Source organism: Vicugna pacos, chromosome 20, assembly GCF_048564905.1.
Source record: "Vicugna pacos chromosome 20, VicPac4, whole genome shotgun sequence".
NCBI lineage: Eukaryota > Metazoa > Chordata > Mammalia > Artiodactyla > Camelidae > Vicugna > Vicugna pacos.
The window spans coordinates 25730172-25753788 of NC_133006.1; the positions used below are offsets into that span (position 1 = coordinate 25730172).

The 23617-nt window shown below is 40.3% G+C and overlaps 3 protein-coding genes and 1 pseudogene across 8 annotated transcripts in view; 1 reads left to right on the forward strand and 3 right to left on the reverse strand.

Moving 5' to 3' along the window:
- Window positions 1-23617, forward strand: part of LOC102527007 (olfactory receptor 2B2) — a 187042-nt gene that overhangs the window by 16351 nt on the left and 147074 nt on the right. The gene's annotated exons all lie outside the window — the stretch shown is intronic.
- Window positions 1708-2829, reverse strand: LOC107034623 (uncharacterized; annotated as a pseudogene).
- LOC107034638 (zinc finger and SCAN domain-containing protein 16-like) lies at window positions 1708-15837 on the reverse strand. 2 transcript variants are annotated; one of them, XM_072945528.1, is made up of 4 exons: window positions 14185-15837; window positions 13895-14035; window positions 8466-8613; window positions 1708-3103 (listed from the first exon to the last, which is right to left on the reverse strand). In XM_072945528.1, the coding sequence occupies exons 2-4, from the start codon at window positions 14012-14014 to the stop codon at window positions 2967-2969; spliced, it is 405 nt and encodes a 134-aa protein (XP_072801629.1). In that variant the 5' UTR covers window positions 14015-14035; window positions 14185-15837; the 3' UTR covers window positions 1708-2966. The 2 variants fall into 2 exon arrangements, with proteins under 2 accessions (XP_072801629.1, XP_072801628.1); XM_072945527.1 differs by lacking the exons at window positions 13895-14035; window positions 14185-15837 and adding an exon at window positions 8743-10091.
- On the reverse strand, window positions 15977-23516 carry ZNF165 (zinc finger protein 165). 5 transcript variants are annotated; one of them, XM_072945486.1, is made up of 5 exons: window positions 20792-20842; window positions 19728-19818; window positions 19148-19630; window positions 18708-18846; window positions 15977-16962 (listed from the first exon to the last, which is right to left on the reverse strand). In XM_072945486.1, the coding sequence occupies exons 3-5, from the start codon at window positions 19556-19558 to the stop codon at window positions 16055-16057; spliced, it is 1458 nt and encodes a 485-aa protein (XP_072801587.1). In that variant the 5' UTR covers window positions 19559-19630; window positions 19728-19818; window positions 20792-20842; the 3' UTR covers window positions 15977-16054. The 5 variants fall into 5 exon arrangements, with proteins under 5 accessions (XP_072801587.1, XP_006215316.2, XP_072801589.1 ...); XM_006215254.4 differs by lacking the exons at window positions 19728-19818; window positions 20792-20842 and adding an exon at window positions 23461-23516; XM_072945488.1 differs by lacking the exon at window positions 19728-19818 and having other exon boundaries at window positions 20792-20863.

A 23617-nucleotide genomic window follows, 5' to 3' on the forward strand; every position in this document is an offset into this window, starting at 1 on the left:
TATTGAGTAAAAAAGATTAGTTATAGGAAGTCACAAAGCCACATCCAGTTTCAAGGAGTTGGGAAAAAAAGTAAGTTACAAAACAGTATGATATGATCATTTTTGTAAAATAATTATCTTAAATGTGTTCTTGATGATTATCACTTAGAGCAAACTTACAGAGAACTTGCATTTTACACTTTATATATTTCTGTAAAGTTTAAATTTTTTACAAAAACATACTACTGGTGTAAACAAAAAAAGGTAAATTGTTTTCAAATCCTATTTATTCTTTACAACCTACAAACAATTTTCCTCTTTGGAGAATGTCATCAATATTTCCTTTCTCTCTCTGATATTCTTTGCCTGACAGGTTATCCTGTAAAAGGGTATAACACCTTTAAGACGAAAATCAATTCAACTTCCTTGTGCTTCTGAGGCGCAAATGTAAGTGATCAAGTCAACCTATGTGGAACGTTTAGAAAGCGTAGAAATAATGAACTTTCAAGTAAGCTTTAGAAAACCCTCCTCTCTGGGGAGAAAAATTTAGAAAAAGGATAACTCCTGCCCGTCTTTCATTAGAAGTACATGATGGGGGTAGGGATAGGGGTATGTAACTCAGAGGTAGAGCACATGTGGGTTCAGTCCTCAGTATCTCCATGAAAAAAATGAATTAATTAATTAAAAAAAAGAGAAGTACATGATTGAAAGACAAAGCCCCTTCTCTTGATTGTGGCATAATATGTCCCTCTTAGCCAAATGAGCAAATTAAAAATTCAGAAAATGCTTAACTATTTCCTGTTTCCCCTTTAGTACACAACACACTATTCGCATGTTTCTCCCTCCTTATTTAGTGCTTTCTTGTATCAAATTCTCTTATCAGATTTTCAAACACAAACCCCACTAGCAGCTGTGAACTCCCTGAGTGGCCCAGAATATTCTTCAGGTACCCCCGGCTTCAGTTGCTTGTCAACTTTAAAGAATCAACTTGCCAGCCCCTTGCTGTGGTAACTCAAATGGTTGAACACCAGACATAATGAGGCTTCCAACCACTGTCACAGATCCTGTAAAATCCTGGCTCTGCCCTTAACTTAGGTATGTCTTTCCTCTACTTGGATAAGGCCTCTCTGACTTCTTTACTAAGACAAAAGCAGACAGTCTACGTATAATGAGCAGAACCACCCCCCACCACCAGTTATATCTTCCAAACAAAAATAAAGACTCAGAAAAAACACAAGCGGGCAATTTAAAAAAAATCAGTACTTGGTAGATGTATATACTCACTTTTTTTCATTATTAAAAAAGAGAGAAAATAAATGACTAAGAATTCAACCAAAGAAATTAGAAAAGGAATGAGAAAGAAACCCTCAAGGGAAAGGTTAGAAAAGAAATAAAGATAAAAGAAACAGTAAATGAATAAGAAAATAGAAAGATTCTGATGTTAATAAATAAATCCAAGAATGAAATATTTGTAAATAAGCCCATGAAAACAATAAATCTATGGTAAATTCAACTGAGAGAAGAAAATTAAATTATCAATGACAAATAACAGCAGATGAAGAGGTAAGTATGCTACCAAAATTTTAAAAATCTTAATGAAATTGATGAATTTCTGGGGAAAAACCCATTAGTTCCAAAATTCATTCAATTAAAAAAGTTTAAATAAACCAATCCTAAAGGAAATAATTGAAAGAAACTATTAAAGAATCATCACCAGAAAGGCTCAGATAATTCTGCAGCATTTTAATTTTTTAAAAGTATTTATCACACATGTAGGAATATGAGAGAGGCAGAAAGAAAAGGGGGAGGATCACCCATTTTCATCACCTAAATACAGTCACTGTTGATATTTTAATGTCATTTACTTCCAATTTTTAATATTTTTAATCTGTTTGATATAGTTGTGGGATTACATTCAAAAAACACTTTAATAGGCTGTTTAACATTTTAATGTAATAAAAACTTTTCATTTTATTATAAACTTTTCATAAGAGTGAATTCGATGCAGACATTGTTTGAGATGTAATAAAGAATACCTATCTTGTAGAAGAGAAGGGAAGTTTCCATGAGATATGTAAGGTACATGGTACATGGTCTGGGACATCCTTTTCTAGCTGTGCTTTTCTGTCTAATGTCTCACAGGAATGAGCATAGATGAAAACTTCTACACCACTCTTGACATCACCTGGACTCCTCTCCAGTGTGGGTTCGCTGATGTACAATGAGGTGTTAGCTCCACTGGAAAGCTTTTCCACACACATCACATTCACAGGGCTTCTCTCCATTGTGGATTCTTTGGTGTTGCAGAAGATGTGAGTGATAACTGAAAGCTTTCCCACACACATCACCACATCACACTCATAGGGCCTCTCTCCACTGTGGATTTGCTGGAGTCCAACAAGAGCTGAACTGTGACTGAAAGCCTTTCCATACTCATCACATTCATATGGTTTCTCCCCACTGTGGATTCTCTGGTGATGGAAGAGGCCTGAGCTCTGGCTGAAGCGTTTCCCACACTCACTACACTGGTATGGCTTCCCTCCAGTAATGGACTCGCTGATGTTGCATCAGATGGGAGCTCAGACAGAAAGCTTTCCTGCAGTTGTTACACTGGTATGGTTTCTCTCCTGTGTGGGTCCTCTGGTGTCACATAAGGCCTGAGCTGTAATGAAAAGCTTTCCCAAGCTCATTATACTGGAAAGATTTTTCTCCTGTGTGGGTCCTTGGATGCTGAACAAGGTGTGAACTGTAGTAAAAGGCTTTCCCACACTCATCACCTTGATAAGGTTTTAATTGACTGTGTATTCACTGATGGTCTATAATTTGTGAACTCTGAAAGTTTTGCCACATACATGACATGAATAGGATGTCTCTCCAGTGTGGATTCTTTTATGACTAATGAGGCTTGAGTTTTGAATGAATTTTTTTTCACATTCATCACACTTATAGCTTCTCTTAGTTGAAGTGTTTCTGTGATATCTTTCTGTCTATCTTTCATATTCTTGGATTTCTCCACATTCAGGAACCTCTTCATTGATTTGGTGAGATAACTTTTCTTGGGATTTCATAGCTACAGCAAGCTCCTGCTTTTGAATCAATTCTTTGTCAATTCTGGTCACATACTCTGAAATAAAAAGTACAGTATTCAAGTGTCATTGAAATACACAGGAAATAACACACAGGAAACACGTACTAGAAGTACACAGCTTAAATATACCAACAAAATGGTTTTACAACATTGGAGGAGGAAATTAGGAGATGGCAAAGGAAGAGAGGACTAGTGGTGGCTGGGCTGGGAGGGCATGATTCAAGCAAAGAGCGGAGAAAAATCACAGAGAATTAAGAGTGATCCAATGAACAAACATAAAAAATAACAGAAAAAGATCTAAGACAAGGATAGGTTCTCCAGGGGAGGCCAAAAGTTGAGTAAAGGAATAGACTGGGAGTTCAAAATCTGTAGATACTGACAGGCATATGTAGAATAGATAAACAAGATTATACTGTATAGCACAGGGAAATATATACAAGGTCTTGTGGTAGCTCATAGCAAAAAAAAATGTGACAATGAATATACGTATGTTCATGTATAACTGAAAAATTATGCTCTACACTGGAATTTGACACAACATTGTAAAATGACTATAACTCAATAAAAAATGTTATAAAAAATATACACTGCAGACTAATCAAAATGGAACTATAGAAAATATTCAAGTAACCTACAGATTGGCCAGGAAGCTGAAACAGAGGAACAACAACAACAACAACAAAAAGAAAAACAGAAGAAGCAAGAAGAAAACAAACGATAAAATAGCAAGCTTAAGCCGTATCAATAATTATGTTATATAAATCAACGCAACAGAATAATCCAGAATAACCGCAGGATATATTCACACAAGTATGATCAACTGATTTTTCACAAAGGTGTAAAAGCAATTCAGTATAGAAAGGACAGTCGTTTCCACAAGTGGTGCTGAAACAATTGGATAACTGCATATTAAAGATATAAAGCTCTTGTGGAATAAATGTATTACAAAAAAAAAAAGGTTGAGTAGAGAGGGATGAAAGAGCAGGAACTTGGGAGGAGCAAAAGGAGACAGGAAGCCAGCGGTAGTAGGAACCACATTGGAGCCATGAAACAGCTCTGTGCAGGTTCCTCTGAAGGCCTCTGGGAATACTGAAAGATGAGACACCAGCCACAGAGAAGTATCACATTTCCAAATATGCAGGACAAAGAGATTCGAGTCTAGACACATGGGGGAGAAAAGGATTTTATTATATGGAGACAGACAGAAATTGCTTTAACTGCAAAGACATTACTATTCTTGCAAAGAAGAACACTGGGAATCTGACAAACCTGAAGCTACACTCTGTGGGTCATTCGAGACTTACCAGGAAAACAGTACTAACACAGAGAAGGTGCTCACCAGACCCTATACTCCCATCTGTTCTTACTCAAGGAAAGCACGATCCCATAACCCCTCTGCCTCTCTTTGCTACAGAGCTTCCTTTGAGCAGACTCCCAACACCCCGCACTCCTCCAGGGTGGGAGATGTGGCCACTCCTGCAGTGGTCTATAGTTTCTGGAAAAAAGATCTTAAATGGGGGCGGCAAGGGGGAAGGAAAAGACAACTGTGGAGACAGTTGAAGATCTAGGGTGCAGTACGAGTCAGACCTAACTCTAAGCAGAAGTACGGGGCTGACTGTGCCCAAATGGGTTGCCTAAAGAGACTATGGGATGAGGGAAGAAGCTCACTGGCAACCTCTCTGAGAAAAGTGACAGCCACTTCTGGCCCTGGAGGTCCCATCCTGTGAAGGGCAGAAACCCAGGGAATAAGGCAGAGCCAAGAAAGAATGTGGCCAAGAGTGAGATAAACCTTTCCTCAGGGTCTCCTTTTAGGATAGGAACCCATGATAATTTCCTCACCAAACCAGCTTGCAACTATGGTTAAAAAACCCCCATTGTTAGTAGTTTATAGAAGGCTATTGTAAAGTGTTTGGGCACTTCAAAACTTTATGTTATAGCTACCTTAGATATATCTGTGTAGGATTTAAAGGCAAATTAAATAAAGAGACTCATTTAGGTAAGAACATAGTCTTTCAGAGCCATTAGGAAATACAAAATGGCTACAGCAGATGGGCTGCAGTACATTTAATAGAACTAAAATTGCACATTTAATAGAACTAAAATCTCTATCAGCCTGAGGAGAAAATTTATGGATTAGTGTAAAAAAGCACAGCATAGAAACTCACTTTCTAACGGACTAGAAAAGGTTGGGGAACACGGGGCACTTCTAGTCAGGATGGCACAGTGAGTTGACACTTCAGCTCCAAATACATTGAGTAATAAACAAAAATAAAAACCTAAAAACATACCTGCTAAAAAATAAGATAAACATCTCTGTGGACCAGAAAGGAAACACAAGTGCACAATGGTCGCTACAGTTGAAGCTGTGGGCATGTTGGGCTTCCGGCCATGACTGAAATTTTAGCCCCAGAGGAAAATGAGGGCCTAAAAGTGCTCCATGAAAGGAGGGACTAGCACCAGCTCAGGGCTTGATGCCAGAGGCTGGGTGGGACTCACAGACACACACACACAGACACAGATAGACACAGAGAAAGATACAACTCTGTGACTAAGAACCTTGTCAAGCCACCTGGTAGCCTGTGACTACATTGGTGATAACTGTGCTGCGACATGAAACAGGAGCCCAAAAACTTGGTTCCAGGGGGCCAGGTTAACAGTAACAACAGAATAGCTAAACACGGAAGGAGACAGTAAACCAAATCAGGAAGAACTCAAAACGAGCCTAGAAACGAACATTTCAAAGCACATGAATCGTAGAAAACAAACTTACGGTTACCAGGGGGGAATGGGGGTGAGGAGGGATAAACTGGGAGTTCAAGATTTGCAGATACTAACTAGTATATATAAAATAGATAAACAACAAGTTTTTACTGTACAGTACAGGGAACTATATTCAACATCTTGTAGTAACCTATAATCAAAAAGAATATGAAAATGAATATATGCATGCATATGTATGACTGAAACATTATGCTGTACACCAGAAATTGACACAATGTTGTAAACTGACTATATCTCAACTAAAAAAAAGAAAGAAAGAAAAATGAGGCTCATTTAAAAAAAAACACATGAATCAGATGCTAGGAAAGATGGTTAACAAAATCATTTGGAACATGAATTCAATCCAGATGAAATTATTTTCATCAAAAATCCTGAAAAAAATTAGGAGAATAAAGATACCCGAAAGGTAAATGATGACATACAATCCATGGCAAATAAACATGGAATTATGAAATAAAATAAGTAAAAATGAAGCAAGGATATCTGATATAAAAGCTGAATAGAAATTTTAGAAACTGATAAATTAGAGATAGAATAAACTAGATGATAATAGAAGAGGAATCCACTAGGACCTCTTACAGAGAGACAAGGATGTACAATATGTGAACAAGCAGCTAAATGAAATGAATAGATTAATAAGCATATTCTACTCAGTGTCTTCTGGTAGGTCCAGAAGAAGGTAATATAAGGAATTTTAAAAAAGCAGCACAACGTAAAGAACTAACGGTTGAGAATTTTCCCAGAATTGAAGAAAAACATGAGTTCTTAGAGCAAAAGTGCACTGATGGACCAAGAAAGATGAACAAAAAATATAACCCTATCAGGACACACTTTTTCATGAAAATTCAGATTATAAAGGTTAAGTGTACATCGAAAAGCCACTAATGAGAAAAGATAAAATCCCTAAAAAAAATTTAAAAGGCAAGAAGATGGTAACCTTTTAACAGCAAACAATAGAAGCTAGAAGACAGTGAAGTAGTATCTTCAAAATGCTGAGGGAAAAAAAATTGTCAATTAGAATTTTACCCTAGCTAAACCATAATTAAAAAGGGAGGGCAAAATAAGGATAAGATATGCAAAGACTAAGCCTACTACCCAGAGAACCTTGCTACAGTAAAATATATAAAGGATGAACTTCAACAAGAGTGACTCCAGAAGGTGCTGGTATACAAGAAGAGCGGCTCACAGAGGGTACAGCTCAGTGACAGAGTGTGTGCTTAGCATGCACAAGGTCCTGCGTTCAATCCCAATGCACCTCCATTAAAGATAAATACATAAGTAGGCCTAATTACCTAACCCCCCCAAAACAAAGAAATTTTAAAAAGTATCAGAAATTGATAAAACGTGTCAGAAAACCTAACAAACAAAAAAATCTATTTTACATTTTAAAAAGAAACTGTTTACTAAGAGTGACTTACTATAATCAGCGGAAGGAGCTTCAGACAAGTGAAGTGGTTTTACAACACGCTAAATGTTATGACAGAGGTATGCATGAGACGCATCGCATAACTCAAACATGTGGGACGCTATCAAGAAAGGCTTCCTGAAGGAGGTGACTGCTGAGTTGAGTCTTGAAGAACAGCTATGAGTTGGTTTGGCATTAGAGTGGAGAAGGGGTAGTTATGGGTGGTGTTTTGAGTTCAACAAGGTGGTGATGCATGAGCATGTGAGGCAGTGGGATATAGGGTGGGAGGGGGCTGGGAGAATGTTGAGCATATTAGCAAAAAACAAATATATCGTGGGTCTGATAGCATAAGAAGAAAGAAGCACTGAGAGGGAAAAAAAGGGCTGTAGGACTAGAAATCTCCATGTGACTGAAGAACTGAATAGTGGGACAGAGAGAGCTAGAAGAAGAGCGAGTATCAGGAACACCCTTCCTGATGCTCTCTACCCAGTGAAATGCTACCCATTTTTTAAATGACCCAATTCAAACCCCAGCCACTCTGCAACCAGCAAGGCCTGAAGAGATAGATTTCTCCTCGCCAGAACCATGATCTCTAATTTGGCACATAATCATTCACCATCTCAAATCAATAGCTATCTTTTTATGGAGACTTAATAACCCCTTTAGGGCAGGGGTCCTCCCAGAACCCTGAGCTGGGCTTACAAAGTGAAAGGTAAAGACTTACTGACTTCTTAACAGGACCCACAAAGCCCTCATGTTCTGGCCCCTGACCATCTTCTCTTTGCTACTCTACTCTGTCTCTCCACGTTCCAGTCACACTAGCTGTCATTCAAACCCACCAATTTCTTTCCCATTTTATTTTCCATGTGCTCTTTTGGCCTGGAATGCTTTCCCCCTCTATTGTTCACTTGTTTAATTCCTACTCTGCTTTTAGGATTCAGATGCCATGTTACTTCCTCAAAGAGGCCTTCTCTGATCTCTCCCTGCTATACAATCTATCATGGCATATTTCTTTGTGACTTTATTTGTTAATGCCTCTGTCACCAGACTATTATAAGCACCAGCTTACCAAAGATCATGTCCACTTTGTTCACTATCCCCAGAGCCTTGCACAGTGCCTGGCACATAATAAGTAGTCAATATACGTCTGCTGAATGATGAAAAATTCTAAGGTCTCCAGAGGAGCCACATGACCTAAGTGTCAACACTAACCACAATCCTGTTGGTGTTGAGGGTCCTGAGATTCACCCTTCAGCTGGATCTCCGTGGGTTGAGGCTGGAGATATGTTGCTTCCTTAGGTGGATCCAGAGGTACTGATGTCTCAGAAAGCACTTCCTGTGCACAGGCCTGGGTTGAAACCTGAGGACAAGGAGGCTCACTTAGGCATCTGAAGGGCCTATAGAGTAAATGATCCCCCGAGAACCCATAAAGGACCAGCATGGGCCCCCTCCCAACTCTCCCCTCACTGAACAGAGGGCCTTTTCCTACCTGCTGGCCTGGTTCATCCAGCTGCCTCTCCAGATCTTCCAGCACAGCCACCGCCTCCTCCCTGCTCTCTGGATGATGCTCCTGTACCCAGGCCTGGAGCTCCCTGGGCAGGATGGTCAGGAAGTGCTCCAGCACCAGCAAGTCTAACATTTGCTCCTTGGTGTGTATCTCAGGCTTTAACCATACACAGCAGAACACCCAGAGCTGGCCCAAGGCCTCACGGGGCCCAGGGATCTCCTTGTAGCAGAACTGTCAGAAGCATTGGCAGAATAACTCCTGGTTGTTTCAACTGCTCCCTTTTGGGCCAAATCGCTGACCCCTGGCAGTCCCCTTTTTATTACTTACTATGAAGAGCTCCTTTGGCTCTTCAGGAACTTTTGGAAGGAAAACAGCAGCCATTCCCACTCCAGTGGGCCAAGAAGAGGACTGCTGCTATGAGCGTTACCTTTTAGGGTGTACACCTAAGGTTACAGAAACCACAGTTTAAAAAAATATATATATGTATACATACATATCAAGCGAATTCAATATTTGAGCTCATACACTAAGTCTAATCTTTCTGTTCTAGAAGAAAAAGGAGGCTCAACCCAAATTAAAGAGAATTCAATGAAGAATTTTTTTTTTAAATGTAAGGCAATTGAAACGTTTTTCCAAGTAGGAGAAGGGATGTTTGACCAGAGACAGCATTTTGGACAATAACGGGAATATTGTTGGATGCTTGCTTCCTCCAAATAACACCAAGTATCAGTTGATAAGGCCAAGCCAAGTTTATTCTTATGAGCACTAGAGAGCACTACTTGGACAGAGTCTTACTAGAATCTCCCAGGGAAGAAGGCAAAGTCAGGATATTTATGAGGTTTTGGGGGTTTAAAGCAGATCTTTCAAAGCAGAATAAGGATTGGGCAAGGATCATGATGCAATAGTTTAGGACTGAGGGACACAGCAAGGTGAAGGTTTTGAGTTGAAGATTTCAAAAACTCTAGTCCTATCCATTGAAAGCTGAAGAGTTTGATGTTCCCATTAATGGACTGAGGGGCAAGTTCTTGAAACAAATATAATTATTTGCAACTTTTGTCTTCCAGGGCAAGAATTTCCTAGAATAGTAAAGTTATGTTACTAAAGAAGTTGAATAGTGGGGTCATATTTAGGGAAGACTATCGAATAGTAAAGTCATGTTAGTGTAGGTATGAGGCTGTGTGAGTGTAGATGATTCCAGTTTTCCATGTAATTGCAGACTTAAGCAGGGCCGATGGGTTTAAGGAGACGTGGACTACCATCTGACCAGCATGTGGGCAGTGGTTAAGGGCCTAGGCTGTGGATTCCAACAGACCTGGGCTTGACACCTGTCATATTTTATGTGTGGTGGCTCAACATCTCTAAACTTCTATTTTTCCCCTTTGTAAAAATATCTTAGAGCTTTTAAAAACTTTTTATTTTGAAATAATTTTAAACCCGCAGAAAATTTCCAAAACAGGTACAGAACAATCCCTATAACCTCACCCTAATGGTAACATTTTACATAATCACAGAGTGATTACAAAAGGAAAATAATATTGTTACAATGTGATGAACTAAACAGCTGCCCTTATTTCATAGGGTTGTTTTGAAAATAACCATGGAAAGCATTAAATTCAGTGCCTGGCACTTAGTAAGACCTTGGTTAAACGGCTGCAGTTACGATTGTGACGGGGTCATTCAGAGCTGACTCCAGGGACCACTCAGGTACACTTCCTAGGTTTCCAGGCACAGAATGTAGGACCAGGCAAGGGAGCCCTCTAGTGTCTTCTCTGCGCCTAGCATCTGTTACTCACGGGGCATCTTTCAGAAACACCTTCACTTTCCCAGTAAAGATTAATTCAGGGTATTTTAGAGTGGGCTTGGACAAAGAGTATTTCAGGAGTCATTCAGAATAAAGGAAATGGGGCCACTTCTACATGTTGTCTTCCACTAGTTTAGATCTTCGAAAGAGTAAGACAATATAGTGAGTTAACCAGCCAGACTAGAAACCCCTTTCCAATTTATCCTGTAACATAAACCGTACTGGCACATCACCATGACCAACCACAAGTCCCAGGCTCTGGAAGTGTTGGCTGTCTGTGTCCTCTAAGCACAAGCACCCGGCAGATCACAGAAGGCTTCCAGGAGTAGGTGACTGTGTTGGACAAACAGATGGTCTGCACAGAACTACTTGATCAGCACCAGTGACCCAGGAGTCTCAGTCTCAGAAAAGTTCTGGGGCGCCAGCCAGGAGCTGGGCGGGCTCATGTGGGGTCTGTACTGGCTCTTCCAGCGCTGGCTGAGCAAGGGTGGCTCCCCTTACCTGCACCAAGGAGATCTGGGGTCTAGAGCATCACTTCTCCATTCCCATTCACCTCCCTGAGTCCTCTCGCCCTCCTGCCAACCTGCTTCCCTGGCCAGCATTCCCCATCCATCCCAACCTCTGTCAACCTGAATATATTTACCAGGCAGACACATTGCTCAATTAGAATACGTCCGCAGTATTCCCATCAGTACAGTCTTGCATAAATGACCCACAAGGAGAGGAAGGGAAAGGAGGAGGATTAAGGCACACAACGATGAGCGCTGCGCCGTACATTCTACTTACAACCCGGAAACACGCAAAAAGTTATGTGACCTGTCCAAGTCTGCACAACCCAGGGACAGGATGCATCCCACGCACGTGTGACCCAGATCTGCCCTGGGATCCCTACAGCTTGGCCACAGGGAGTGCCACACTGCCAGAGGCCACCAGTTAAAATGACATGTATAGGAGTCTTATACAGAGTGGCCATTCGTTTGTTCCACGATAAAGTTTAGCTGCTGAGTGAGTGGTACAGAATGACTGCTTCAAAACGTCTTTGGCAGACACCACAAAAGGTTTCTTAAAGAAAATTAGAACCCCAGGCAGAGAATAGAGTCTTCCGGAAAAATTTAACTGTTGAGGGGCTGTAATATATAAAGGATGCTTCCACTTGGCAGGCTTTTATAGTTGGTGAATGGAGTGGGAAATGGATGTTGGGGAAAATTTTTTCCCTTCTAGGTTCTTTGGTTGGTCTAATAATTAAAATGGACATAAAACAGATTATCAGGAGAAAAACAAACTTAATTTTGTATGTATAGGAGCCACGTTGTTGCAAATGGCAGAATTTCCTTCTTTTTTATTTAAGACTTTTTACATTTCAGAAAACAAACAAAACTTGGGTTTATAAGAAAGTATGTTTGAAGCTGAGAAATTCATGAAAAGAATAAGGAAGGGTCATTTAAAATGCATTTTTTGTATAACATGAATTTAAAATTGTATTTATTATTAATCTAAAAGTTAATAATCATGATACATGCATAGTGAGTCTTGGAAAAATATGTTTCATGTCAGGGTGAACCCATCTCAAGATACTGACATTTAAAATATAGTTCTGTTTGTATTTTTAAAAATTCAGATATAATTGACAGCATTGTGTAAGTTTTTCGATAATAGCCATTCTAACAGGTATGAGGTGATAGTTCACTGGGGTTTTGATTTGCATTTTCCTTATGATCAGTGAGGCTGAGCATCTTTATATGTATCTCTTGGTCATTTTTGTGTCTTCTTTGGAAAAAATACCCTGTCGGTTTTTCTGCCCATTTTTAACTGGTTCTTCAGTCAAAAATCTAATAATTTTTCCAGATAAAACTGTAATTCAAAAAGACACATGCACCCCAATGTTCGCAGAAACATTATTTACAATAGCGAAGACTTGGAAACAACCTTAAATGTCCATCAACAGATGAATGGATAAAGAATCTGTGATATATACATATATAAATATAAAATGGAACATTACTCAGCCATAAAAAGAATGAAATAATGCCAGTTGCAGTAACATGGATGGACCTAGAGATTATCATATTAAGTGAAGAAAGTCAGACAGAGAAAGACAAATATAATATGATGTCCCTTATATGTGAAATTTGAAAAAAAGATACAAATTTTATTTATAAACCAGAAATAGACTCATGGACACACAAAACAAACTGTGGTAACCAGGGTGGAAAGTGAGGGAGGGATAGATTAGGAGTTTGGGATTAACAGATACACATTACTTTATATAAAATAGATAAACAACAAGGGCCTACTTATATAGCACAGGGAACTATATTCAATTTCTTGTAATGAGCTGTAATGGAAAAGAATCTGAAAAATATATATATGTATAACTGAATCATTTTGCTGTATACTGGAAACTAACACTGTAAATCGACTACACTTCAATAAAAAATAAGAATGAAAACAATCTAATTATTTTGTCTATCCAAGCAGACAACTATGAAGGACCTACTTACCTTCCCTGTTCATAATCTCTGTGAGAAAGGTTTGTAATCAAATAATGAGAACTGAAGAAGGGCCCTTTTTCAATTGGAGGCATCAATAAAAAATAAGAATGAAAACAATCTAATTATTTTGTCTATCCAAGCAGACAACTATGAAGGACCTACTTACCTTCCCTGTTCATAATCTCTGTGAGAAAGGTTTGTAATCAAATAATGAGAACTGAAGAAGGGCCCTTTTTCAATTGGAGGCAGTACTGAAGAGGCAGATCTAAGAGATATTTTAGAATCATTTGTGACCCTTTAAGACAACAGGGACTAAAGGAAAAAAAAAACTCAAACAAGATTTAGATGAATCTGGAAGATCAGGTAGATGATATGGCTTCTATTACAAGGGAACAGGAAAGAGGGTACAAAATGGCTTTAGGTGATCCAGGGGATTCTGAAAAGGTAATTTTAAAACAAAAGAGTAAGTTTACTTTATAGAACGAGCACTAAATGTACAGTAGTGGTTAGGCTATGAAATTATACATGATGAAAATACAAGATTTAAATAAAGGTAAATTTTATGAGAGCATTCTGGAATAGGTTTCTAAATGAAGTTAGGAAAGCTGGTACACAGCTTCTCACTGGCACTGATAACAGGGAGGACAGCACTGCAATATTCAGCATCATGTCCTTTGTTGGTGCGACCCAAGCTAAAATGCAATATTAGAGAGGATGGATATTCAGTCTGATTCAGCATGGTGCTGCTGATGTCTGAGGTGTTCCTAATGCTGTTCCACCTGGATAGCTGGCAGAGCTTTCCACCACTCCCTTTCCCTTCAAGATGGATTCAGATGCTCACCTTGCTCAGGAATGACCTGGAATTCTGCATATTCCCATTGAACTGTCTTTTCACGGTCTGGAAAGGAAGAGCTGGTGGCTCCTGTGCTGCTTGATGAGGAAACCTGGAATGCACTCCCATTCCACAGGTATGGGCTACAACCTGGAAACAAGATACAGTTGGGATTATGAAAGACTCAATGAGTACCTTAGAAAGACACCTTAGGGAACAGTTCTCAGGGCACAGAATAGAGAAGGAATGTGAACAGTCTTGTCCCACCCTCAAGAGAAAGTAGAAACAGACTAATATACCTGGTCAGGCTGAGTAGAGACTGAAGCTCTGTAACCTTGTTCCCATGGTTGTATCGATGCTTCTCTCTCTGGCTAGGACCTTCATTCCCGAACGTTCCCCCATTTGATCACACCTGCTGTCCTGTTACATCAAGTTGGCTCTCCAAATTCTCCAACATGATCACTGCTTCCTCTCCATTCTTTGGCTGATGCGCTAACACCAGGCCTGGAGTTCCTCAGGCAGGATGGTCAGGAACTGCTCCAGCACCAGAAGCTCCAGGATTTGCTCCTTGGTGTGGCAAAGTTCCCAGAGTTGGTGCAGAGCCTCACAGGGTCCAGGTGTCTCCAGGTAATAGAAATGCCTATAGTTCTGACTAGCAGCTACCTCCTGGTTGTTGGAGGTCTTCCCAAGTACCCCATATTTGTGGCCCCAAGTGTTGTCCTTCTCTTTTACTGTCAGGAAACTTTTCGGTTCCCTTTGAGATTTACTAGCCAAAGTTGTGGCCAATATGGGCTATAACGGTTTCAGTAAGCTCTTACTTCATGGGTTGGGGTGACAAAATTCACCAGAATTGTCAGTTTTTCCTTTTGAATTAATATTTCAGTGGTTCATTCAGTGAGTTTCAAGATGACTAGTCTTTAATTTCAGTTAAGGTTTCCAGTAACATTTGGCATTTCTCTAGGTTAAAAATAATTTATTTTGCCTTCAGAATGACTCCAACAAATCACCCCCAAGGACTTTTGTAGTTCAAGGTCACTGGGAAACAAACACTAAGACATTTTCAATAAAGCCTCTTAGTGGAAAATTGTGTGCATTAGATGATCATGCTTCTAGTATGGAGGTTCTGCTCCTAGCTAGAGAGTTTTCATACAAAAACATTATACACTGTGGAATATTTAGGCCTTAAATAGCTTTCATTTTTCACATCAGTGCAAGTGTTTAACAAACAGGTAAAACGAGTAACGCAAGATTCACCCTCATAGCATGAAATCACTGCAAGAGTTCCAACTTGTTGCAGATCCCTTTCCACTCTTCTCTCATGAGAAGAGAGTTCATGACCTTTATTTTTAGTATCAATCCCTCAGCCTTCTTTCACCACTGTCAGTAGCCAGAGAACCCTATTTCTGTTAAGAGAGATTCCCAGAACTACAGTTTCTATCTGCCCACCTGAGGAAGGTGCCAAAAATGCCCCACAGCATACATGGCAGTAAAATCCTGGTTAAACTTCTGGGTCCATCTCCTCCAAATTCTGACATTCAGTTCAATTTGAGTATCTTTCCTTACCTCTAACCTCAGCTCTTGCCTAGTTTACTTCTACTCTCCATCTTACTCCAATCTTTGGGTTATGGCCTCTTGCCCCGAATGCTCTTCTGGTTATATGTACTTCCCGGCATGACCTCTGGACAGATTTTGGCCTACATACTGGAATGCCACCATTGCATATGTCCTCTTGTCTGGTATAACTTCATTTTCTTGTATCTTCATTTTTTAAAGGAATGTTCCCAAAGCACTCATTGTTCAAGCTAGTCAACTCCTGGGCCTAACCTACCTCCTTCTGTGGAGGATTGTTAACTAGGGTTGATGATCAGTCTCTTTACCTGAATCTTCCTCCCCCTACACTGTATCATGGTTATTTCCCAAGAGTCCTTTTTTATGTTTCCATTGCCACAGATTAACTTATTTACTAGCCTCCCCAAATTTCTCTGATTTGACTTTAATAGTCAGTGGCAGAGGCACATTCCCAGTCTCACAGAAAGAAGACCATACGCAGAACAGCAAACTTGAGAATGAGAGAATAAAGAGACATTGGTCTTTCACTCATTCATCTCACCCAATATTTTTTATTTAGTGTTTTTTATATTTTGCTATTTCCATGTGAATTTAAGTTCTTTACATTAAGAGGTTTTCCCTCTTGTGAATTCTCTGATGTTGACTAAGGTGTGAGCTCTGACTGAAGGCTCTCCCACACTCAGCGCACTCATAGGGTTTCTCTCCAGTGTGGATTCTCAGGTGTCGAATAAGGTGTGAGCTCACTCTGAAGGCTTTCCCACATTCACTACATTCATAGGGTTTCTCTCTGGTGTGAATTCTCTGATGTAGGATAAGATGTGAGTTCAGGCTGAATGCTCTCCCACATTCTTTGCATTCAAAGGGTCTTTCCCCAGTATGAATTCTCTGGTGTCTAATAAGATCTGAGCTCCCCCCAAAGCCTTTCCCACACTCACTACATTCATAGGGTCTCTCTCCAGTATGGATTCTCTGATGCCTAATAAGCTTTGAGCTGTGTCTGAAAGCTTTCCCACATTCGTTACACTGATGGGTTTTCTCTCCACTGAAAACTGCTGCATGTTTAATAAGGCTTGGGCTCTTGAGAGACTTTCCATATTGGTTGTTTTTTTCTCCAGCATAAATTCTTTGATGCTTAATAAAATCTGAATTCCATTTGAAACTTTGGTCATAGGTACTGTTTTTATAAGATTTCTGGTGTGTAAATTCATTTGAGTTCAGATTTAGGCTTTTCTCACATCCATCATGGCTCATTATTTCACCTGTAAGTGTATTTTTGTGAGTGAGGATTTTACTAAAACCTCCATCTTGAGCAGACGGTGATCTCTGAGACTCCCCTGGTTCTTTTTCCCGTTGCCTCTTTATCCTGCCTGCAGGCTTACAGACGTCTTGAGGCTCAGCAGATCCTTCTGACACAAATCCTGAAATTCTCCCTGATATAATTCTCTGTGATTCCATTTTATCATAAATGTCCAGCTTTGGCATGGATCCACTGTTTTCACTCCCATTATCTAAAATAGTGATGAAAAAATAAAGTGGTAAATACCTGTTTGCTGAACTGGAAGAAAAGAAATATTTGAGGTACCCCCAAGATAGTTAAATGTTGGTACTTCATTTGGCCACTCTAAAACTGTGGCCTTTCAAATGAGAGGAGTAACGGACAAGGACAAAAAAGAAAGAAAAACTGGTAAAAGAAAGTAATGTATGCAGTGGTTGGCAGAGAGAGGAAACAGACATCTGAGGATGAGCAGATACAATAGAAAACATTAGGAAGAGGGTCATCACCTGCAAGAATGGAGGTGGGGGTGGGGAACAAAGAAAAGACAAAGAACTATGCAATGTGACTGAGAAGGATCTTGGGGAAGTTTAGGTCTATGATACATTTCTAGTCTTAGGTTCAGAGGCTGAAAGGGAGGCACCATCTCAAAGAAAGCAGATGAGGACACAGATGCACTGAGCAAAGTCAAGCTATAATGACTCTGACCTCAGAGGGAAAAACTCCCACCCGTCTATCCCTCCAATCCATCTTGGAAAGATGGATTTCATTTCTTCTTCATCCTCCATGGATAATCAAATTCTATCATCACTTTTTGCTAAATGTCCCCCATATACACCTCTTTCTTTACATTTCTGTTACTATCTAACCTCACCACTTTCTGTTTAGATAACTGCAACAGCCTACTTGCTATTTTGACTCTGAGCTATTCTTCTTTTGAGTCATTCTAAATACCCTTACCAGACTAATTGCCATTAGCCCTGTCATCCTCTTACACCCTACTCAGAAACCTTTAATTTCTTCTAAAACACATCTGAACTCTTCCGATGGTTTCCAGGACTCGTTTATAATCTAGTCCTCACAATTCCTACCTTTTAGCTCATCAATCTATAGTGCGCTCATGACTCTGTATTATTCTGGTATCAGGCAGCCCCTCTTGGTTACAGGGTTTCTTTCATCTAGAATAAGCTAGAACAGGAAATTAGAAGATTAGGGGATTGGGCAGTGCTGGTCTTTGGGTGGGGGAAGTTTACAATTTTAGATGGGGTGGATAGAAATGTTTCTAGAACAAACTTGAAAGCAGAATTTGGGTACTTAAAAAATTACTGTAATTCATTCTTGGGTTTATTTTTGGACTGTCCATACTTAAAGTGATACTGAGCCCATGAACTTTTTTCAAATGATGAGCTCTAGAACAGCAATGAGGATTCCATGGAGGTTGTTATCAGAAGTATGGACAACTTTCTATAAAAACATTGAGAGAGCTTTGTAAGACCAAAAGTAAAATAAAAAAAGGCAACAATATGGGACTGGTTCTATGTGTCTGTTAATTACACTCTATTTCTGAGTTTATCATCACATATTTGCCTTTTTGTCAGTCACTACATGTGCCTCTCTATTAATGTGTTTTGTTTCTGTGCATGTGTTTCTTCCCCTTTTGCTTTTTTTCTCAATCCCTGACATTTTCTCAACTCATTCATTTTCTTTCCTTTAATTTGCTCATAACATGAAAACATCCCACGTTTTGGAAATATTCTGGATAAAGAACAAATGAAAAAAATGGAGACATTCTGGATAAGATACAAAGTTACCTCTCTTCTTTTTTTTCAGTCGGCCAGTGACACATAGGAAAAAAATTCTCTACTTCTCATTAAGTAATAAAGGATAGGACCATCTACAGTTCCTAAGACTAGTGTGAGAAGGGAGGTTCACTGCCCCAGTTCTTCAGTGACATGAATTGCAGAGAATATGGCCCCTTACCACAGTCCAATAGGAGCTGGGGTTCTGAAGAACCATGAAGGTCCTTGGTGTCCACTGGCTGGAACTGGACACTAAGTGCTGGTCCAGGAGGTGCCACCTTTCTCCTGAATATTTCTTGTCCAGGTCCATGGTCTGGAACCTGAGAAAAACAAAGTATATTTGGGCTTATGAGAGAATCCCTGTTGGAATGAAGCATCTTCCAAAAACAAACTGAAACTCCTGTAGTAATACAAAACTGGGGAAGGAAGAATTAAGTCTGACTCAGTTGTAAAATACAGTAGAGTACCAAACTATATGAAAGGAGGAAAGGAGACATAAAAGCACACTGAACTAAGAACTCCCACAGATCTCACTAGATATTCAATCTCAGGCCCTTTTTTTCCTCCCTTTGTGGCACTTCATCCACCCTGGAGGTCTTAGATCTCCCATCCCCTTTGTACCTGGAGTACTGCTTCATCAGTGCCTCTCTCTAAATCTTCCAGTATGGACACTGCCTCCTCTCCACTCTCTGGGTAATGTTCACGCACCCAAGTCTGCAGATCCCCAGGCAGGATGGTCAGGAACTGCTCCAGCACCAGCAGCTCCAGGATCTGCTCCTTGGTGTGGGTTTCTGGCTTCAGCCACTGACAGCAGAGCTCCCGGAGCCGGCTCAGTGCCTCGCGGGGCCCCGGGGAATCCTGGTAGCAGAACTGCCTGAACAGCTGCCGGCAGAGCTCCTGCCTGAGGGGATCACTTCTCTGTAAGCAAGTGTCCTGACTCCAGACAAAATCTTCCTCTTCTATCTTCACTATGAGAAGTCCTTCATCCTCCTGCAGGTCCTGAGCTGCAGCTTTCTTTGGCTCTGTTGTCATTTTGAGATAAAATCTATTATCTGAACCCTGCTTCTGTTTTGTGAAGGGCCTTTTTCAGTTTCAAGAACTTTCCTGAGGGATAAAAAAAAATACTATTACTGTCTAGGAAGATGAAAGATCATATAAAAATAGTCATTCTCCATTATACAAAGATTTGCTGGGCATTTACTCTGTGTAAAAGCACTGAAGGCAGACGGGTATAGCTCAGTGGCAGAGCATAAGATCAGCATGCATGAGGTCCTGGGTTCAATCCCCAGTACCTTCATAAAAAAGAAAAAAAAGCACTGAAATACCTGCTTTGTGGGGCACAACTGTTACATAATTTCTACCTAAAATCAGCTTAAAATTTTATTTAAAAATAAGATAATTTAAATTACAAACATTAAAGATAAGACAATATAAGTATAAGGCAATACTAAAAGTTAACTTGTTACATGCAATTAAGTTCTATGGTAGCCATAAAGAAAATCACAACCAAAAGAGAAAAATGACAGAAGTGCTTCATAAAGCCGGAGATGAAAGAGAGTATAGTAGGTTGCAATGGTAAGGAAAAGCTTAATTAAAAAAACTAACTTCTGACAAATGGATAGGATTTGACTAGGATGTGGGAGAGAGAGAAATAAGAAATAAGAAAGCAAGGAAACTGCTTGAGCAACTGGTTAACGGTAGGAACACTGAAGCCAGAAAGCAAAAAGAGAGTAGGTTTGTATAAGGAAATTATAGAGACACAGGCCTTATTGAAGAAAGCCTTGAATGTCAGGTTCATGAATTCAGTCTATCTTTTAGGCACCGGGTAGCCAGTGAAAGCTTTTGAGCAGAATGACCTGACAAACTGCTTGTGCAGACTAAAAATTGTTCATTTCTAGGATGGATCACAATATGAAAAGATAGAAACTTACAGAAGCTACTATATTTTATAAGTGTGGGGAAAATACAAAGTTAGAATGTTAGGATTACATATAAATCTCTGAAATAATAAAATAGGGCAACTTTTCTTGAGAGCCATAGGTTAACAATTTCAGTCAGTGTAACTGGCTTCATCCCCGAAAGTCTGAGAGAGGTTTCCTTTTGCCCTAACAGTTCCTTCTCTGCCTTCCTAGTTACACGGCTCAATCCATGTCCTGAACATTGAGGCCTATCATATCACCAATAAAGTATAACAAACCAGCACTGAGATTTGCTTATCAGTCTTCTATGAGTCTTATTATTAGATAACAGTTCCGCAAGTCTTACCAGCTCTTGAGAATGGTCAGTCTGGGGTCTGAACTGAAAAACTGAAAAAAGGAATTTAGAGGTGAAGCCCTAGGGTACAATAGCAAAATGCAAGTATCAGTATCAATCTTTCAGGTCCTTCTACTAAACATTTCAGCAAGCTGACTACTGATGGTTGCACAGACATGTACTTTATCAAGAATCTTAACACAAGCAAAGTACTGGGCTAGAAGTTATATAGCAGTTGTTCCTAAGAAAATGAATTCAGAGATGGGCTTACTGCCTAATCATCATGTGGGAACCTTTTAGAAACAGATTCCTTGGCCTTGACCCTGGAGACGCTGACTCAGGTAGTGGGGTACACTGGATTTTCTGTATTCTGATGGACAGATAAAAGGAATTTAAAAAATAGTGTTTGAGGTTGCAAGGAGTTTGCAAAATGGTTGGAAAGAAACGACATAAAACACACATGGATGCAAAACATTTAAATAACAAAATCTGTTTCACATGACACACACATTGAAAATGTTTGATAAATGTTGAAAGCTGAAGTACTAAACAAATTGTATGGTAGAGACATTGAGTATCTTAAGGTATCTGGGGTAAGGAGAGAATGTGTATGTGTGTGTGTGTCTGTGTGTGTGTGTGCCTGTATGTGCAAATATTTCCTACAGGTGGTGGGGACAATAAAGGATGAGAAAGATCCAGAAAGACAAATAAGAAGGGACAGCAAAGAGTTGAGGAAGTAGGAATGAAGAACAGATTGATGGTAAAATCAGCTTGCAGGGTATAACTGCAGTGACTAAGAATTTCACTCTCTGATAAGGAATTCATCAGCTCTACTCAAGAGTTCCTGCAGTTCCCAACATACAATGTTTGTGGATACAACATTTATCATCTTGTATTATTCTTATTTGCTTGGCTTTTATTCCTCCATCAATTGACAGGGGATCCATGAGGTTAAGGACCATGCATTGTTGATATTTATTACTAAGTTCTCACATTTGTTGAATTACTGGATCAAAGTGGAAACTAGGAAATTTCGAGATGCTTTGTGTTTTGGGTATTTTCTATTTAAGATGGTAATGAGACATCCACTTAGAAAAACATTTCCAACAGATATTAAGAGATTGATGGAAAGGAGCTAGGAATGGAAATATAGATTCAGATGGAATCCATGGAAAGGGCAGTTGAAGATAAATATTTGGAATAATTCTCTAAGAGTATGAGATGAAGATCACAGGTTCAGACTGAACCTTGGAAAACAGTTTGAGTGGGTATATGTAAGAACAAAATTTAGCAATGATAGAGGGGTAAATGGGGGGTTAGAGCTATGGTATATTGGTCTCAGTCCTTCATAATTTACTGGGACATTCGTTAGCTATAGAGATCTAATTTCACTTCTTGTTATGTTTCCTAGATGTGCTAAGTGCTTACCAGGTAGTGTCCTAATACTTTATGGATATTATCTCATTTAGCACAGGAAGATGGACAGTGGAGCAGGCTTATAGAATCCACAGTTCCTAGTTTCAACTTTAATTATCATGCTAAGTAGCTGGTTCTACAACATATGTTATCTCCCCAGATAGCTTAAAGTGCTGCCTCTAGGTGTTCCATCACTTCCCATCCACCTAAAACTGTCCACAATTCTAGATAAAATTATCTAATTCTTAAGGACTTGATATATCCTCCCTAAAGCTGGGTTTCAAATGTCTTAGTAACCTTAACCTAATAAACAGTTATTGAACATCTGGTGCCTTACAATCACTAAGTTTGAGGAGAGCTACAAAAATAGCTAAGCAGATACTTAAACAAATGCTATTAGAACAGAGAGTAAAGAGTAATTAGTTATGTTGGGGAAGGTGGAGATTCTGTAAAGTGCGGGGTTCCTATTGGATGAGTAGTTTCCTGGTGTGTATGCTGCGGTAGGAGGACAGGGGAAGGGTTTTGCTGGTGAAGGGATGGGAGCTAGGGGAAAGCCAGCACAGGTCACAGAGCAGAGCAGGGGACTTGAAGTGCTTGATGGGGGAGGCTCCCACAGCGCCTGTGTTTCTCACACTGAGGAACTTTCCAGGCTTACGACTGCCTGCTTTACTGTCTTGTTTCTTATTCTAGAAAGAGGGTAGGGGCTCAGTGTTGGTTTCATGGCATCCCGGATACACAGGCAATACTCACTAAATATTTGCTCTATGTGTAAATTTCACGAGGATGCCAGAGCTGTCCCCACTTTTCCTACAAAATGTCGGGTTACTCCTCCCACGAGAAGCAAGCCTCGGGGGCGGACCCCAGGGCAGTTTCTTCTGGTAGAGAGCATCTGATCCTAGACAGACGCCAGTTTCTCTCGCCCCGCCCGACTGGGACCAGTCACTCCTCTTACCAGCGATCCCAGAATCTCTGCAAGCTGACGGCCCGCGGCCCCCCCAAACCACGCCCTCTCAGCGCTCAACGATGACGTCACGCGCGGCGGGGGTAACTATGGAAACCCCTATCAACCCCTATCTCTCCGCGAAATAGGCGGGCGCGAACGCTCTCCCAACGCCAAACCTAGTTCCACCTTCCCTTGGGATTCCTCTGAGGTCCCGCGTCCAGAGCGCCACAGAGCTGCTGAAATCCCAAGGGGAACATGATAGGGACTGGGTATCTGGAGGGGACAAAGGGCCGGACTCCTGGGTCCCCAGAACCGGACTCACCTCTCCCACAGGGCTGGTTTCGATCGGACACTTCCGGTGGAAGGACGGCGCTGCACGACCTCTCAAGGCTTCCTTCCTCAGAGACTTTTGAGGCTGCGCAGAAGGAGACGGGCTGGCTTTGGACTGCGATTCCCGGAAGCCTTCGGGGTCTCCTCAG